Consider the following 17267-nt stretch of genomic DNA (forward strand, 5'->3'; position numbering starts at 1 on the left):
AAATGTTGGTCTAGTTGCTTCTGAATATGGGCCCATGTAGCTCCGATTTTGGAAGCGAGGGGCGCCGGAAATTTGAATTTCATTGTAAAACTTGACGGGATCCCGTATCTTCCAGTGGATATGGTCGTATGTAAAGGTCCTGGCTATTAAAAGCACTTATACCACCGCAACCACAACCGGCTCACAACTCAATATACAAGCAAAAAATAAAAACATACAACAGCCGGTGTTCGCCAGTGGTCACCCACCTGACTACTAATCTGCCTCTCGTTAGCTTGACTCTGGGAGAGCGGACGGGATCCCGTATATTCCAATGGATATGGTCGTATGTGACAGAGCATCGTGATACTAATCATTATAGGACAACTACAACAACCTCATGATAAAAATATTGCAAAAATATAAAACATACAACAGCCGGTGTTCGCTGATGGTCAGCCACTCAACTACTAATCTGCCGGTTAGTGGCTTGTCTATGGGGGAGCAGACGGGACCCCGAGTTTTCCACTACCTATGGTCGTATGAATCAGTTTTATGGACAGCAAGATTTATTAAACAAATTCAGTACATGGATATACTATAGTAACAATACGTTAAAACACCTATTCTCATGCAAGTAACTAACTAACTATGCGAACCAGTGGAAAATATGCAATCAAGGGCGTGATGCAAAACGTTTACGAAACTGACAAGATTAGCACATCCTTATCTAGGCGACCCACACAAATCTGAAGGAAGTCACCTAGACTTTGCCGATTCAAGTTTCCAACATATTTTTACTTGGGCTTGACGTCGAATGGCTTAATAGGTGAAGTCCGTGTGGTCTCGTGCCCGAGGTAGGTGACGAGCATTCTCACTGCTGAATAGGCTTCAAGCTCTGTACATCAGCCAGTCATCTAATCTTTCAGGAGATATCGAATAGACAATGAGCATAATCTTGGCAACTATGAAACGATTGGATACGTGTAATAGACTATGCTGAGCAAAACTTTCAATTGCGAATTGCCATTCGTATTTGGCACCGTTGGCATTCCGTCAAAAACCTATGTCCCAAGGTTATTGACGAGCATTTGTCATAGGCAGCATACGAGGTCAGAGCGGCGGATAAATAACGGGGTTATAACTGAATTGTTGCATCTCAATGAGGGCAATAGTAGACGTGGCTGCAATGCGGCCTCTTCTCTCGTCTTTCATCCAGTGCCATGAATTGGTAAAGAAAAACGTCACCGTCCGCTGGAGAACCTACTTGACTCGTTCCGAAGAGGGTAGTGGGGGGAGTCAAGTCCCTGTCGGACAATCTCCGTATGTGGCTGTGGATATGGACATGGGTTTTCGGGTAGCTTGTCGTATTTCGTTCTGTAAACGAGCCTTTCTTCAACATTTGGACGACAGCTTTTTGCGTGCCTTACCTACCACACCACTAATATCAATGGACCCATTTCCACTTGACTCTCAAATCTGCACCGTTGGTGTTGCTAAAGAATTTCCGCACTAGGCCACTCAGCCCTCCATTTTATTTCCACTTTAAGAGCATGCCTCCACGTCAAGTCAATTCGTTTACGTCGGAGCAGCATCCTAGTAACCGAACCATGAGGAATGCTTACATTTTAATCATCAATAATCCATGTATGAGATGAACCGGAAAACTTTACATCAGTATTAATAAAGATAGTGTAGGCGTAGTCATGCTCAGTCTTAGATTTGCCTTTTTCCCGTAGGACTAATTTCAGTAAAGCTTGCTACCAAATTTGGAGGGAAACGGTTCAACAAAAACAGATAGAACAAAATAACTTAAAGGAAAAGAGCAATCCTCTCTCACGCGGTAGGGAAAAAAGGGAGGGAGGGTGCATTCTTTCCCATTACCATCATCCACATCCTGCTTTACGCTGCATCTGGGAAGATCCAGCCTTCCTGATGGGCCACCCAAACAGCTGTGAGCAGAACTATTGCTTCTGCATTAGTCCGCTGTTGTATGCTTGCGAATCCGACGCTTAGAAGGCCAACAATGCCATCGAGCTGATAAAATTCGATGGAATCTTTGCTCAAGTTCGCAATGAGACTATCCTTGTCGGTCTCTCTTAGATCAAAACCATCGATTACCTGTCTCTGTTAACGTTCTGTCGTACATAATGTAGGGTTGTGGATACGAACCGTATGATTTAATGTTGGTCTCCATTGAACAGCCAACTTACCATCTATGGTAATACCATAAGTGTTGCTTCCGAGGGCCCTGCGCATAGTAAAGAACATGTTGTTGATCCATAAGCTTGTTGTGGTACCACTTGTGTCGGCTTTCCCGAGTGCCGCTCCGATGAACCTCTTCGATAGTCGCGCTACATCATAGAAATTTTCGCCCATCATGACGAGCTCGGGACAACATTTTCTGATTCGAGTAAACTCTCGGATATCCTTGTCAAACCAGGAAGTCCAATAGCCTACGGAGAGAACATCAACTGTTTCCTCGAGATGGCCTTGGCTGTCGAAATGCTGTATCTGAGTCTCAAGTACTGGTTTAACGGAGAACATGTGCTTTCGTGTGGTATGAGCAGGTCTCGCAAAAAAATATATGCGAGATGATGACCCTGGTGTACGAGCCCTCCTGGTTGCTGATGCTGTTGTGGAATCATTGTCATTCAAGCCTCCAACCTTCTTGATAGGTACCTGATCTGTATTTATGAAGTTCATATTTGAAGCTTCATAGTCAATTTTTTGCACTACTTGTAGCCCAATGTAAAAGTGTAACGCCGAAGTGTCCAATTCAATACTGAGTTAATTGGACTTTGGCAACACAGCTTTGAAAAGTACGCTGGCCAAGAAGTTAAGAGCTTTTCTGAACGGTGAAAGACTGGGAACCGCTTTGAGGTTACCAATATATGGCACTTTAGCATACGAGTACGAAATACGATAAACCACTATCATTGGCGTGGGACAGCGAGAGTAGCCTCTTCTCCTTGCCAATTATTTTTAGACTTCTCAGCTGCGCCTCTGAATAATCGCTGAAACATTTGCGAAAATGCCTGGCTATCTATGCGGTTTTATCTTGCAAGGCTTTATCCTTGATCTGACCTCAGGAGATGGATGAGTCTGCCTTGCAAAGAGCGCTAAACAATTTGCTATGCCCAAAATGCTTTAGGAATTCATTACATATACACGTTCTCAAGAGCCCTGGAGGCAAATATGTGTAGGAAGACGATAGTTGAGGTATAGACTTGTGGTACAATTCTTGCATCAAGATGATCAATAATCCGCCTTTCAGATACTTGTGTTCGACCGACTGACCAGCTTTTACTAGAAATCTATGGGCAACAACTCTTTAAATGACTCCCCTAAGCAATCTCTGAGTCGGTGCAAGGGAACTATTGCCTCTACAATAGAGAATACCTTCCTCTCCAGTTTAGACGTGAGTGTGGCTATGACCTCGCTACCTGACTATACTTGGCGCTCGGCGAGCGCAATGGCTTACAATGTGTATAAGGGGTAGGGAGTGGATCTCGGGGAGGTTGTACCGTGTCTCTCTTGGGCTGCACGTATATCCACCTTAATCTTCTACATTTTGTGTTGCACCATCCTGGTTGACACCGTAGAATACTCTCATCTGAGAGAACTAAGCCACAAGTTCCGCCGTTTAGCTCGGCCACTCCGCAAAATCAGTGCCAACTTTTTGACTTACTACTTGACTCTTCTCGTTGAGAGGCCCATATAAATAGATACTGATGCGATTTTTTTATCAGTCTGCCACTACCTCTTCTTCTCGAAACACTCTCTCCTTTCTTATCAATTTTGTTGCCATCTTTAACCACTATTCTTATCAGTCTTTTAAAAAAATAACCTGCGTACAGGCACTGCTATTTTCATATACGATTAAACTAATCAAACCTTAAGTAGTGGTTTGACATAGAATCACAGCACCTTCAGTTTTGCGAATCGTTCATCTCCTTATTCCTTGTTCTTTTACTTTTCATGGATACCGACACCCAACTCCTGGTAGACGCTTTGATCGTCAGAGAGATAAGCTCTAGTACACAGGAGTTCAAGCTCTATCACTACAATCCTACTATCGGCGGAGCTGTTGCCTTCGTCCTCCTTTTCTTGGGCACAACCAGCTTCCATACGTACCAATCATTTCGGACTCGGTGTTGGTTCGTCATCCCTTTCATAATTGGTGGTATTTGTAAGATTCGTCCATCCGTCATTCCGAGTAGGAAAGAGAATAGTAAAACCTTTACTAACTCTGATTCTCTGCTAGTTGAGTTTATTGGTTATGCTGCCCGTTGTGTATCAGGCAAAGAATCGCCAAACTGGACTCTAGGACCGTATATCACTCAGTCTCTCCTCCTTCTCGTCGCACCTTCTCTCTTTGCCGCGACAATCTACATGGAGCTAGGGAGAATCATCACCCTTGTGAATGGCGAGTCTCATTGTTTTATTCGAAAGAAATGGTTGACCAAGATCTTTGTTTTCGGAGACATTCTTTCCTTTTTTCTTCAAGGCGGAGGTAGGTACAAAAACAAGCCCTATCATCGTTGACTTCGTTCTCAATCTTTCCATGAGACAATAGCTAATATGTCATGTCCGTCTAAGGGGGAGGTTATCAGGCGTCAGGTACTGCATCTGCTCTAGAGACTGGATCACACATTATAATTGTTGGCCTCTTTGTACAACTGGTCTTCTTCGGGTTCTTCATCGTGGTCGCTGTTAAATTCCACCTATCCATCAGTCGTGTGCCCACGGTCCGTTTAACCAACGAGCTCCCATGGCAGAAACATATGAAGGCCCTCTATGTCGCAAGTATCTTCATCATGGTGAGATCTATTTTCAGAGTGGTAGAGTATCTCCAGGGTTTCAATGGGTATCTGCTTCACCACGAAGCATATTTGTACATTTTTGACGCTCTGCTCATGTTCTTGGTCATGGTGTTATTGAATGTGGTGCATCCAAGTGAATTGGCAGCATCAATGAAGCACAAAACGGCGGTGGATCATGAATTCAATTTGAGAGTGTTCACCGAACGCCATCACAGACTTGGGTCGGACATGAGCTAGTGCGCCTGAATTTGAATTCTGTGATAGTGATACTTTCGTATCACCTCTCGTCTTGAAGGTTTATATCTTTAGATCCCCAATGATAGCCTCACTTATACCTGTATAGATAAATATTTAGATACATATTGTTGGTAGCTAATAAACCACTATGATAGACCTACAACCAGTTTTGGCCATTCTGTCCACGGTTCCCAGTACTCCCCCAATAGTTCATCAACTACTTTTACGATATTCCTTCCCCATCCCTCAAAGAACCAGTAACCATTCATGCTATGGAATACCACACCAAAATAAGCAAAGAGCAGCATCGCATGTGGTTGCCGTTGGTGTAATCGCAGAAAATATTCCCCAGGCGCGGTGTATATCCAGATAAGAGGCCCAGATAATCTCCTGTTATAGCTCAAGGTCTCCGCGGTCTCAGCATTCATGGTTTCAAACTGTTTCATATATGCGAGAGCTTTTCTAAGAAGAAATAACGTCTTATCATAGATTTCACGGTCGCCACTATCTGTCCATATATTGCCAAGGCTGCGGAAGCGCTCATCATCGGCTACATGCTCGGAGTCCGGATCCAGGTGGTCCCAATTTCCAAGGTTCAATAGCGAACTCAATGGCCCGAGCCGGACGCGCTGGTACACGGGATGTAGAATAGCCTCAACACCACGTACCATTGGAAGCCACTCCGCGCCTAGTATTCGTGACTTTCGGGCTACCGGGGTCATATCGAATTCCGCATCCTCGTAAAGTTGCCCGTACATGGCGAACACATAAATGATGTTTAACGAGGAGCAGGCGAACAGCGCATCGCTATTGCTATCATTCATATGCTCAATGCCGCGCTGGAAGCCTTGTATTGCCTGGTTGTGATACCGCATAGCCTCCATTGTCAATTGCTTTCTTCTTTCCGAGTAAAGGTATGCCTGATGCAAAGCCGCCAAGCTGAGAATAGCGTGCATGACGAAAGTGTGCTCAAACGCAATCTGTGGAAACACGGTCTGCCAGTAGCGGCTCACGTCGGGGAAGTCGGCAATACTCTGGCTCGTCGACCATGTCCAGTGGTGTAATAGAGCCATATCCTTAATGGTGTAAGTTGGAATTGGGCCATCACTCTTCTCAACCCTTCCGAGCGGCGAATGAGATGGACAGCTTGTTGCAACCGGCAAAGGAGACTGCGGCAGTTGAGCTGCAGTAGCAGCGGCAGTTTTACTTGCTACTGCTGTTACCACACTTACGGGCGACGAGCTCGCTTCGGCTGGGTGAATCGGGAGAGTATCCTGAGATGGATACAGACATGGGATACTTCGTCGGAAACAATGTCGACAACTCGGCTTCTCTTCTCCGCACTGTATAGACAAGGCGTTAGATTGATTTTGAGTAATATAGAACGAGCGCTTTCAGGCGCAGTTGCGCCCACAGGAATTTGTGGAAAGTTACCTTCACACGTCTCCTCCTGCACTCGGCACAACCTGTCCTCGATTTCGTATGAGCTCTGCGTTTGCTTGCGTGCGGAGATGAGTCTGCCATTTCTGAGGCTATAATGCGTGTGAGGAATCACAAATCGCACAGTGAAGATAGCAAGGAGAGACTGAATCACGAAGGAGCGAGCGAGAGAAGACGAGGAACGAGCAGATGCGAACGTGGTGATACACATTTCCATTCCAACCGACTAGTAGATCGGGAAGGGTGGGTCATGGTCGGACATGGGACCGGAGTACGAGTATACGAGGTACGAACGCGCTACGGCGATCTAACCGAAGAACTGACGCTAGTTACGAACGAAATACGATGAACGAATCTGCATGGATTCATCCTTATATCTAAGTCCCACCACCCTCCCGTCCACAATTGAAACCAACTCCCCCTAACCCATGTTGCCCGTATCTTTCGAGTCAGACAGACTTTTCTGAGTTTCGAATTTCGAATTTGAGTAGGGCAGGAAAGAAGAATACGATGGCATTACATTCAGTAAGCGAATTTCTATGCATTGTTTTGTAGCTGCGCCTCCCGAAACTTTGCCCCCTTACATTCGAGGTCCTCATGCTGTACCAGCTTTATACTCCTTATTCACCGCTTGCGCAGTACCTTTTCATTTTACCGCCCTGTTGTCATTGTAATCCCCAAGTCAGCTTCCCAGTTGTACATGCGAGGGCCTCAAGACACTACATGGCTGGCTGCGAGGCTAGAGCTTGCTCGATTGCATGAGCAGGTATAGAAGCCGAGATGGCATCAACTTTTATATACTGAGTTGTGTTCGAGTACTTAGGTTGCTTGTGATGCACTCCGGACTTTGGATAGACATCTGTGCAAGAGGTGACGAAGACTCAGCAAATAAACTTTAGAGATTTTCGCTTCTGCTTGGGCGCGAGGACGCAACGTATGTATCCGAGTAACATTCTATTCGATCTTCAACCAATTTATAGTCATAGCCACCACTATAACTTATATACTATACTTGAAGTCTACTGCAAAAGCAAAACAATGAATATCAAGCACAAAGGAGACAGCCTTCAACTAACCATCTATACCCGATGGCTTCGGTGGTGAGAAGATCCCTTCTGTTTTAAGGCGTTGTTTGCGTCAATATCCAAGGTATAGGTTGCTTCTTCGGGAGAGGGTGAAGTTCGAAGTTGACTTGGATGAACCCAAAGAAATAGAACCATGACGAGAAACATCAGGGTAGCGTCGAAAATGTAAAGAAGGTACTCGTGTCGAAGTAAGAAGCCGTTGTTACCCATCAAGTACTCGACGACGCGGAAAATGGACCGGACCATGATGAGCAAGGAGCCGACATATAACGTATACATGTGCTTTTTCCATTTGGCAAGTTTCAGACTCAATGCCGCTTGATGTCGCGTGAATCGTACCTCAAAGGTTATAGCAACGACGATGAAAAATCCAAAGAAGACAATTTGTGCAAAAAGTCCAGCAATGATGATTTTCTCGCCCAGATTGAGGAAATCTAATGTGCCAGCTGCTTGAATACCGCCACCTGAGCGTCTCGTCAGTACATCACACTGTAGGAGAGGAGTTATTCTACAAACGTACCGGCCATTTGTAGAAGAAACGAGATGACATCTCCAGCGACAAATACCTTCGTCAACCATCTCCTCGGCACTAAAGAGAATTCTCCTCCGTTAACAAAGACCATAATCTGGCCGAGTATTATATAGATCGATGCAGCGAATAACGCCGGTGCCACAAGAAGTAAGATGCTTTGAACAATATATGGTCCTAGAGCCCAAATGTCTCCGGCCGAAATAGCCCGTCCGATGTAGCCGACGAGTTCAACTACTTCGTGTTAGCTTGCCGAGAAGCAGGTATATCAAAGACAAAAAAAAATAACCTACAAAGACCACCGATAATGAAAGGTGTGAATGACCATGTTCGACGTGTGACGATGATAACGATATGAGCAATGGTTACGATAGAATAAAGCGCGATGAATATGGCAGCAGCAGGAATGCTGGGATAGTATCGGTATGGTACCCAAGCGTTTGGATCATCAAGCGAAGGTTTGTAAGTCTCGAAAGCCATTGTAGATGTTACGCGTGTGAAAAACAACCACGATGAACAAATAAAATAAAATGGGTATAGCAAGCTTGTTGTGCTTTGGTCGACAAATCAGGGTGAATACTAGATAGCCAGCAAGTATTTAAAGAATTAGAATCATAGCGAGTCCTTGGTCAAAGTTGCAGTTCCCATTTGTTTGACCAAGAGAAGACCCGCTATAAAGGCAATTTTGGGCCTCGAAGGCTTTTCAGCGCACTGAGGTTTCCGCTTTCGATATTCCTACATGAACATGAACTAAGCTGCTAAACGAGAAACGAGTCCTCCTTTCGAATACGCTCTTCATCGTAACGAGATACGACGCATTAGCCGGACGCCACATAACTAGGTCCACTTTAACCCCGAATAGCTTCGAGGCTTAGCTCACCTCCCAGTTCATTCACCTCAAATTGGATTTCTTCATATTTCTTAATCGCTGGAATAATATTGATATTGGATCCACTATGTTGCTTACAACAATGTCTGTAGGGTAAATAAAACTAAGTTTGGACATTGAAAAGGTAAAAAGAAGAGAGAAAAAGACTACCTAAATTTCTCAACATTTTGAAGGCATCAAACTCGAGAGAAGAGCCTGGCTGACCTCCGAATTCTCCACTACCTATGGTCGTATGTGCTTGGTGGTAGCTTCAATCAACTTATAAGTCACCTTCTGCTAGCTGTATTGTTCAACACAACGCCAACACCATCCTTTTGGCACGTCAAGATGAAAGGTATGACATTGACGCCTCGTGCAAGCTTCGGCTCTTCACACCCGAAAATTCCAATTCCATCAACAGCGCTCACTTGTCTTTATTGACCCTTGCCACAAATCTCACAATGTCGGGCATCGCCAAAGCCGCAGCAACGTTCGCCGTCACAGCGGGACACAATTCCCTTTGAGACGTATGTTAGTACAGTTATCGAGACGTTAACAATAAGCCATTGACAAGTTGCATATTCTCATTCCAAATATTTAATTGGCCAGGAAAGCCATCTGCGACATGCCTCCGAGATGTGAAGGATTTCTTGTATGGTGTGCCGCGCCCATCCTTCAATGAACCAATACCGTTCAATAGTGCTGAGCAAAACGCAAAAGTGACCCAAGATAGTCAAGGCAATCGTGTCTTTATTTTCCAACTGCTCAATGAATACATCATTCAGCTGGTAGACCCAGGACATGACAGCCTGCATCGTGCCTTTGATGGTTTGCCGGGAATCTCGGCCCTTGCCAAAGGTTGACTCAAAGCAGCCTAACAATACCTCCATCTCGTGTTCGTAAGCATTCCTGACACGCTGCACTCCAACGACGGCTATCAGGTCTGAAATGCCGTTCAAGGACAAGCGCCAGTCCTCAATGCCAGTCACCAAGGGCTTTGACAGGGACGGCTCTTCTTGCTGTTTCTCCTTCTCCGGCTGAGGTTGATAGTCGGCCAGCGCACCGGAGAAGATGGATGGCCACCCCGACATGGAAACGACGAATTTCACGCCACGGAGCAATGACAGCCACGAGATTTGTCCATGCTCGGCAACCAGAAGCAAATGGCCCGGAGTAGGTCCTTTAGCTAAAGCTGTGAAGCATATGAGAACGGCAATGACGTAAAGTGGTGCTGAGGTCTCGCTATCTAGGTGTTTGAGGAACTCGGTTGCTTCTTGTATAGCAAAGGTTGAGTGCTTCTCAGCAAGCTCCAGATATCTTGGCGCATTATCCGGCTTCATTCTAGCAAGGTGGAAAGATGACAAGGCCAGGATAAGTTCAAGGATGCAAGGATGCTGAACGCCAAGCTGAGGCACCCCTTCAGACCAGAGCTTGATATCGTCGCCCAATGTTTGCGCAGTGGTGGTCATGAAGTTATGAAATAGCTCCAAGCTATCAACATCAAGCCGCTTGGCTGAACATGTACATGCTCTTGGGGCGGAAGCTGCAGAGCTCAGGCGAAGCTGCTCGGCCCAACTCGCCCAGTCGGATCGAGGCCGGCCTCGACGAGTTGACTTGGGAGCCAAACTTGTAGCCTGCGCAGGAATAGGAGAAAAGTCACAAGGGACGCTGAATCGAGCGCAGTTCCCGCACTGAGGTTTGGACTCGTCACACTAGTAATTTGGACAAGTTAAAACAGTCCGCACCTGCGCGAATCTTGATGCGATGCCGAGGGATGCGACGGCTCACCTTGATTTTTCGCCTTTTGCACGTTTGGCAACCAAGACGAGACTTGGTATGCTGTCTCCGCGCGTGACCCATATGCAAAGAAATGACGATGTGTCTGTCGGTCTTTGCTTGCGTAATGGTGAGTCGTGTCGAGTTGTTTCATTTTACGTTCCCTTTCCGCAAAATCACAAAAGGCTTACATGAACAGGAGGCGCTGTGCTATACTGTAAATAGACTGGCTCTCTGTACTTGACGCCACCTTGCTATGGGGACTTGTCTCTAAAAGTGCAGGGGTCAAAATGCGTATCAAATGCGTAAAAGATCTAAGAGGGTACTAAAAGGGCTTTACAGCGATCCAAGTTAGCCTACCCGCCCATCCTACATGGGCGATGAACAAGGGCTCGATACGATACGTACTGTGATGAAACTGGGTTCGGAGGGATCGCAGCGCGGTAGATTTAACCAAATTACTTATAAACGAAGCAACCTTTGCTGAATGAGATACCGCAAAATGTTCAAGCTCTTCTGTGTCAACTTTATTTTCCTTCATTATTTTCTGTCTTTCATTTTCACGGTTTCATCTGTAATATCATAAACCTGAGCTTGGTTGCTCGCAACTTCTTGTGCGCAGTACAGCATGGCGAACAACAACACAGAAACTAAGGGATACGCTCCGTTCGACTTGTACCCCTACAACCCATCTCAAGGCCCGGCATTCGCCTTCTTAGGCTTTTTTGGCGTCCTCTGTCTTCTTCACTTGGTGGCCATGATTCCATATCGCTCATTTTTCCCTTTGCCCCTCGTTATCGGCTGTGGTAGTATGTGATATTGGGAACTACAGTCTGAATGACTTATACTAATCCAATCGTGTCTGACAGTGGAAGCCAGCGCCTACTGGTTTCGATCACAATCCCACAACGATGTACGAAAGACTTTACCCTTTGTACTCCAAAATTTACTACTCTTGTCGGCGCCGCCATTCCTGGCGGCGAGCATTTACATGTCCCCTCGCCGCATTGCACGAGTCCTGAAAACAGAGCACCTAACGATACGTCCTCGTGTATTGACGAAGCTGTTCGTTCTCGTCGACACCATCTGCTTAGGGACACAGTTTGCCGGATCCATTATGTCCGGCAGCGAAAATGCCGATGAGGCAAGTCACGGGAGGATCATCGTCTTGGCAGGCTTGACCCTTCAGATCGCCGCGTTTGGCTTCTTTGCGGTTTGGACCTCTTGCTTCCAAAAGCGTTTGGCATCTGCGTCATTTCCGTACCCGCTGAGTAGTGAGCTCCCGTGGCAGCGCTACATCTATGGTCTCTATGCCATCAGTGTTCTTTTCATCGTCCGCAATATCACTCGCATAATTGAGTTTCAACAGGGTTCCAACGGCGAGATTCTCGCGCACGAAGCGTATCTCTACGCGCTCGATAGCTCCGTCATGTTGGCCATTGTCACAATCTTTTTGATCTTGCATCCTGGTAGATTGAGATGGATGGCCCGACGCTTGGGGAAATCCTTGGCTCTAGGAGAAGAACATATACCACTAGCATGATTTATTACGCACTTGGATGCTGTATAACTCGGGGAGTTACTTGCTACAAGCAATTCTATGTTCGTGGTGCAACATTGCTCATTTTTTACGTCGACTTCAGCGAACCATCGATGGAAGAGATATATATACTGAGAATCGAAGGGTTATGTTTACATGTTAGTCATTTGTTCCGTCTTAAGGAGAGGTTCGCAAGGAGGTCAACATATCGGGGAGGAGAGCTTGTGGGTGACAGACAGGCGCTTGCCACCGGCTTCTCTGTACATCGATAGAAGTTTCTATCAGCTGCCATGAGTACGGAAACTTCGCAATGTAATAATATACGATGCCTTTTAGTGTAATATTATATATTATGTTCCCTTCTCATGTTGTAGCCATTTTTTTTAGAAAAGGTTAAATATATACTAAACAGGCGTAAGTAGCAAATCAGGAGAAGATAACGTAGGATTTCTATTGTAATTTTTCTTTTCTTTTCCTTTCTTAACCCTAAGCATTTATTAAGGGTTGTTTATTACTGACGTCGCCCTGCCGCTTCATACATATATCTCCAAGGCTACTACTCTTCACGCTCAGTCCCGCGAGCGAAGTACTTAGCTTTAATAAAAAAAAAAAAAAAAAAAAAAAAAAAAAAAAAAAAAAACTCCAGAGCCGACCTCGAACAATTTGCCGGCAGCTGGCAAGACGACCTGAGCCTTGGAATTGGGAGGCACCTTGGCTCCTATATAGGAACCGTCTCCACGAGGTACCTGGTCATGTACGTGAACCCGAACTTGTGCTCGCTGGCCCGAGGTTAGCAGGCTTGAAGGTCACTTAACAAGAAAAGATTTGTTGGAGCAAGCTCGGAATGACCTCAGCTGAGTCTCAAGTCCGTTGAAAACTTCGAGCCCGTATGCGCTTTGTTGCCAGCTCACAACAACACTGCCACCAAAGCGCCAGCATAGTCGTGGTTGCGACTCATATATGCCAAGGGCTTCTTGGTGGTGTTCAAAGTGCACCTTTCAAGATATAAAGGCCATTTATCTAACTGTATTTATCTTTTGCTTCACTTTTTTTTTCCCCTTCAAATTAAGCTGCTGCTGCTGTGCCTATGAACTCCATCCGCTATATATCTTGTTCCAATGACGTGTTGGCCAACACTTAGAATCGGGTGAAATGACACCGAATGAATGAATGAATGAACAGATAGCGAAATAGCCCCGGAGTTTATTGGAGAGACAGAAGGAGGGGGCTCTGCTGGGAGTGGCTTTTGTGGCCTAATACTCGGAGTGACCCTATGTATTTCGACCTACATTGATTGACCCGAGCCTCTACTTCGATGAGGAAGGAGCGTACATACAAAGATCTACATAGGCATCGAAACTACTATCAACTGCTTTGAAATTGACCTTGCCACTGGAGCCAAGCTTTCCGACGAAAAAGTCAGTGCATGGATACAGTATGGTCATACCTGAAGGTCCAAATCCGCTGTCGATGAATCCCATAACTGGCCACTTTGTGGTAGTAGCATGTGGAAGACCTGGAAAGGAGCAGCCAAATACTTCAAATTTATTCGCTTAAACATCATTCTCTCTCAAAATTTCACACTAACCAACATGAAGCTTTGACAGAGTTTCCACGACAAAAGTTGGTGTTACACACATATACAGATATATACATCTGTATATAACTACCCTTGACATATAACTACAAGTACCTAGGTACCTATGTCAGACTAAGGCGTCAGGGAATTGCGCAGGGAAGCTACAAGGTCAGAGGGGGCAATTAACCTTAGCTACCTCGAGCTACAAACGAGAGAGTTTGATGTTTTTAAATTCATGGAAAATGGGTTGGTGCCCAACAGTGCCTAACCATTCCTAGGTGCTCAGCTCCCATTCGCGAACTGCAGATCCCGTGACCAAGTCAGCCTCACATTGCTCGGTAAGTGCAGCTCGTCGCCCTCAAATTTCCTTAATACTGACATCTCTGTAATTAATCGTGCCAAATCTCGAACGCGATGGATCGTCGCGCTGTTTCCAACAATACATTCGGTCCCAATACCATTATCGTTCAAGGCGACTTTACATCCCCTGGGCCACTTCCGACTGTGAACAATGCGGCCCATGCCAATGGATCACGTCGAGAGAGAGAAATAGAGATCCTGAGAAGACTTTATAAATTGCCATATGATGATCGAAAAAATCGAAATCCAGATCGGGCCCAAAAAACCTGTGAGTGGTTTGTAGCTCACAAGCGCTTTCAAGAATGGCAAGAAAGCAAACAGTCAACAACACTTTGGGTATCTGCAGATCCCGGATGTGGAAAGTCGGTCCTATCAAAGCACCTGATCGATTCAATACTGCCAAGCTCAGTCTCCAGAACAACATGCTACTTCTTCTTTAAGGACGATTTTGAAGATCAGAATAATGTCGTTAATGCTCTCTGCTGTATCCTACATCAACTTTTTAAGCAAAAACGTGTCCTACTCTCCGAAGCCATTCTCGAAGAGTTTGAAATATATAGAGAAGATATTACTGGCTCATTCGGGAAACTTTGGAACGCCCTTCTCAGTGTTGCTGAGAACAGGAGCGCTGGCGAAATCGTGTGTGTTCTAGACGCAATTGATGAATGCGAAGACCGCGGAAGATCTCAACTCGCTCGAGCGTTACAAACACTCTACAACACTGGAAGAAGCTTCAATTTAAAGTTTCTTTTAACTAGTCGACCCTACGTTGATATTCGGCATGGTTTCCGGCCTCCGGACATCCCAAAGTTGGCTGTTATTCATCTGAGTGGGGAGAGCGATGTTGAGATGATGAAGATATCCCAGGAGATTGATACTTTTATTCGGGCTAGAGTCCAGGTTGTCGGAGAAAAACTTCAGCTTACGGATGACGAGCAAGACCTTTTACTGCGAGAGCTTATGCGGGTTCCTAACCGAACTTATCTATGGGTGCATCTCACTCTGGACTTGATTGAGCAAGACCTCGATCTCGACAAAACTGCAATAGTCAGAACCACTTCCCACCTTCCAAATACGGTTGAAGAGGCATACGAAAAGATTCTATCCAGAAGCCGCAATTTGGAAGAGGCTAAGAAGCTGCTGCATATTGTGGTTGCAGCCGCGCGGCCCTTAACCCTGAGTGAGATGAACCTAGCGTTGACATTGAGAAGCCACCACCAGTCGTATAGCGACCTTGAGCTCAAATCAGAAGAGCGATTCCGAGAGAACGTACGAGATCTCTGCGGCCTCTTCGTAGCGATTATCAACTCAAAGATCTACCTGCTTCACCAAACAGCAAAGGAATTTTTAGTCCAGAACAACTCGACCAATGTTTCCAAACTTATTTATGCAAATCTCAAATGGAAACACTCACTATGCCCGCAAGAATCTCACCGTATTCTCGCCGAGATCTGCATCTGGCACCTACTCTTCGCAGAATTTGGGGCCCAAGATTCTGAAGAAGAGGAAATGATTTCCTGGTGCACTGACAACTCGGTCTTCCTCGACTACTCTGCCAAACATTGGACCACTCACGTCCGCGAATCGCATATCAAGGTCAAGAATTCACTTAGCCAATCAATATTAAAGCTCTGCGATGAGAACTCGAATACTTGTCTGCTTTGGCTTAGGATCTATTGGAGGAACACAAACACAGATTTCCCGCACAGTTTCACTGCCCTCATGATTGCATCCTATTTTGGGCTTGCGACAGTGATAAAACTCTTACTTAAATTAGATAGCACTGACCTAAATTCGAAGGATGGTACATATGAGCGGTCAGCACTGTCTTGGGCTGCAGGAAATGGCTATCACGTCGCTGTAAAGCTTCTAATCAAGGGCGGCAGGAGCCGCTGGAAAGGCATCAAGCTACCATTTAAGGCGGGAGCACAAGTGGATTCGAAGGATCGACACAATCTAACACCACTGTCCCACGCCGTTTTAAATGGGCACGTTGCCGCCGCCAAACTCTTACTTAAGGCAGGAGCCAGCGTCAACGCAAAGGATAATATTGGAGGGACGCCATTATCATATGCCGTTTGTAACGGACATGAACACATGGTAAATCTACTTTTAAAGAAAGGAACCATTGTCAACTCCGAGGATGACATGAGCGCGGCGCTGCTTTTGTCCGCTGCAGGGGAGGGCCATGAGGGTATCGTGAAGCTCCTGCTTGATAGAGGCAGAGTTGATCCTGACTCAAAGGATAAATATGGCCACACGCCATTACATCTGGCTGTCTTGTTTGGCCATAGGCATATCATTGAACTCCTACTTGAAAACAAAGTCACCATAACAGAAGAGGTCTTAAAGGCTGCAGCAGAAAATTCGGGAAATGGCAAGGAAATATTAACATTACTCCTTGATCAGCGAGAAGACCAGGTTTTAATTACAGAAGAGGTCATTAAGGCTGCAGCAGGAAATTTTCAGTATAATGAGGAAATTATAGCATTGCTCCTTAACCAGCGAGGAGACGAGATTACTATTACAGAGGACATTATTAAAGCTGCAGTAGAAAGTGTATGGAATAATAAGGAAGTGATGGCATTGCTCCTTAATCATCAAGGAGGCGAGATTACTATTACAGAGGATATTATTAAAGCTGCAGCTGAAAATTCATTTAATAGCAAGGAAGTGATAGAATTGCTCCTTAATCTTCGAGGAGATGAGATTACTATTACAGAGGATATTATTAAAGCTGCAGCAAGAAATGAGTGGAGTGGCAAGGAAGTGATGGAACTGCTCCTTGACCGGCGAGGAGACGAGATTAATATTACAGAGGAGGTTATTAAAGCTGCGGCAGAAAATCGGAATTTTAGCAAGGGAATGGTAGCATTGCTCCTTGACCGGCGAAAGCAGCAGATGATGAGAGAATAGCATAATATTAGAGCTGTGCAAGAAATACAAAGGTAATAGCATTACTCCTTAACCGGCGAGGGCGCAGCAAATAGAGGAATGGCGAGGAAAGGATCGCATCACTACGGTTGTATAAAACTAGGCCCTCGGTGA

General features: G+C 45.5%; 7 protein-coding genes across 7 annotated transcripts; 3 read left to right on the forward strand and 4 right to left on the reverse strand.

The window, feature by feature from the left end:
* Positions 1-1881: 1881 nt before the first annotated feature.
* Positions 1882-2526, reverse strand: TrAFT101_011438 (uncharacterized protein; the record flags this gene model as incomplete). Its single annotated transcript, XM_024904282.2, has 2 exons — positions 1882-2100; positions 2152-2526. The coding sequence occupies 2 exons, from the start codon at positions 2524-2526 to the stop codon at positions 1882-1884; spliced, it is 594 nt and encodes a 197-aa protein (XP_024758138.2).
* A 1434-nt stretch (positions 2527-3960) lies between these two features.
* On the forward strand, positions 3961-5042 carry TrAFT101_011439 (uncharacterized protein; the record flags this gene model as incomplete). The annotated part of the gene is made up of 3 exons (XM_024900846.2): positions 3961-4171; positions 4247-4495; positions 4582-5042. 3 exons carry the CDS (start codon positions 3961-3963, stop codon positions 5040-5042), a joined length of 921 nt encoding a protein of 306 aa, XP_024758137.1.
* Positions 5043-5044: 2 nt separating this feature from the next.
* On the reverse strand, positions 5045-6539 carry TrAFT101_011440 (uncharacterized protein). The gene is made up of 2 exons (XM_066129265.1): positions 6477-6539; positions 5045-6385 (listed from the first exon to the last, which is right to left on the reverse strand). The coding sequence occupies exon 2, from the start codon at positions 6113-6115 to the stop codon at positions 5189-5191; it is 927 nt and encodes a 308-aa protein (XP_065985397.1). The 5' UTR covers positions 6116-6385; positions 6477-6539; the 3' UTR covers positions 5045-5188.
* Positions 6540-7561: 1022 nt separating this feature from the next.
* On the reverse strand, positions 7562-8576 carry TrAFT101_011441 (uncharacterized protein; the record flags this gene model as incomplete). Its single annotated transcript, XM_066129266.1, has 3 exons — positions 7562-8031; positions 8088-8330; positions 8390-8576. 3 exons carry the CDS (start codon positions 8574-8576, stop codon positions 7562-7564), a joined length of 900 nt encoding a protein of 299 aa, XP_065985398.1.
* Positions 8577-9022: 446 nt separating this feature from the next.
* On the reverse strand, positions 9023-10871 carry TrAFT101_011442 (uncharacterized protein). The gene is made up of 2 exons (XM_024910733.2): positions 10753-10871; positions 9023-10676 (listed from the first exon to the last, which is right to left on the reverse strand). Exons 1-2 carry the CDS (start codon positions 10822-10824, stop codon positions 9549-9551), a joined length of 1200 nt encoding a protein of 399 aa, XP_024758134.2. The 5' UTR covers positions 10825-10871; the 3' UTR covers positions 9023-9548.
* A 497-nt stretch (positions 10872-11368) lies between these two features.
* TrAFT101_011443 (uncharacterized protein) lies at positions 11369-12970 on the forward strand (the record flags this gene model as incomplete). The annotated part of the gene is made up of 3 exons (XM_024900765.2): positions 11369-11549; positions 11610-12209; positions 12954-12970. 3 exons carry the CDS (start codon positions 11369-11371, stop codon positions 12968-12970), a joined length of 798 nt encoding a protein of 265 aa, XP_024758133.2.
* Positions 12971-14249: 1279 nt separating this feature from the next.
* Positions 14250-17135, forward strand: TrAFT101_011444 (uncharacterized protein; the record flags this gene model as incomplete). The annotated part of the gene is made up of 1 exon (XM_024908659.2): positions 14250-17135. Exon 1 carries the CDS (start codon positions 14274-14276, stop codon positions 17133-17135), a length of 2862 nt encoding a protein of 953 aa, XP_024758132.2. The 5' UTR covers positions 14250-14273.
* Positions 17136-17267: the final 132 nt, after the last annotated feature.

The sequence above is a fragment of the Trichoderma asperellum genome, chromosome 7, assembly GCF_020647865.1.
Source record: "Trichoderma asperellum chromosome 7, complete sequence".
Lineage (NCBI taxonomy): Eukaryota > Fungi > Ascomycota > Sordariomycetes > Hypocreales > Hypocreaceae > Trichoderma > Trichoderma asperellum.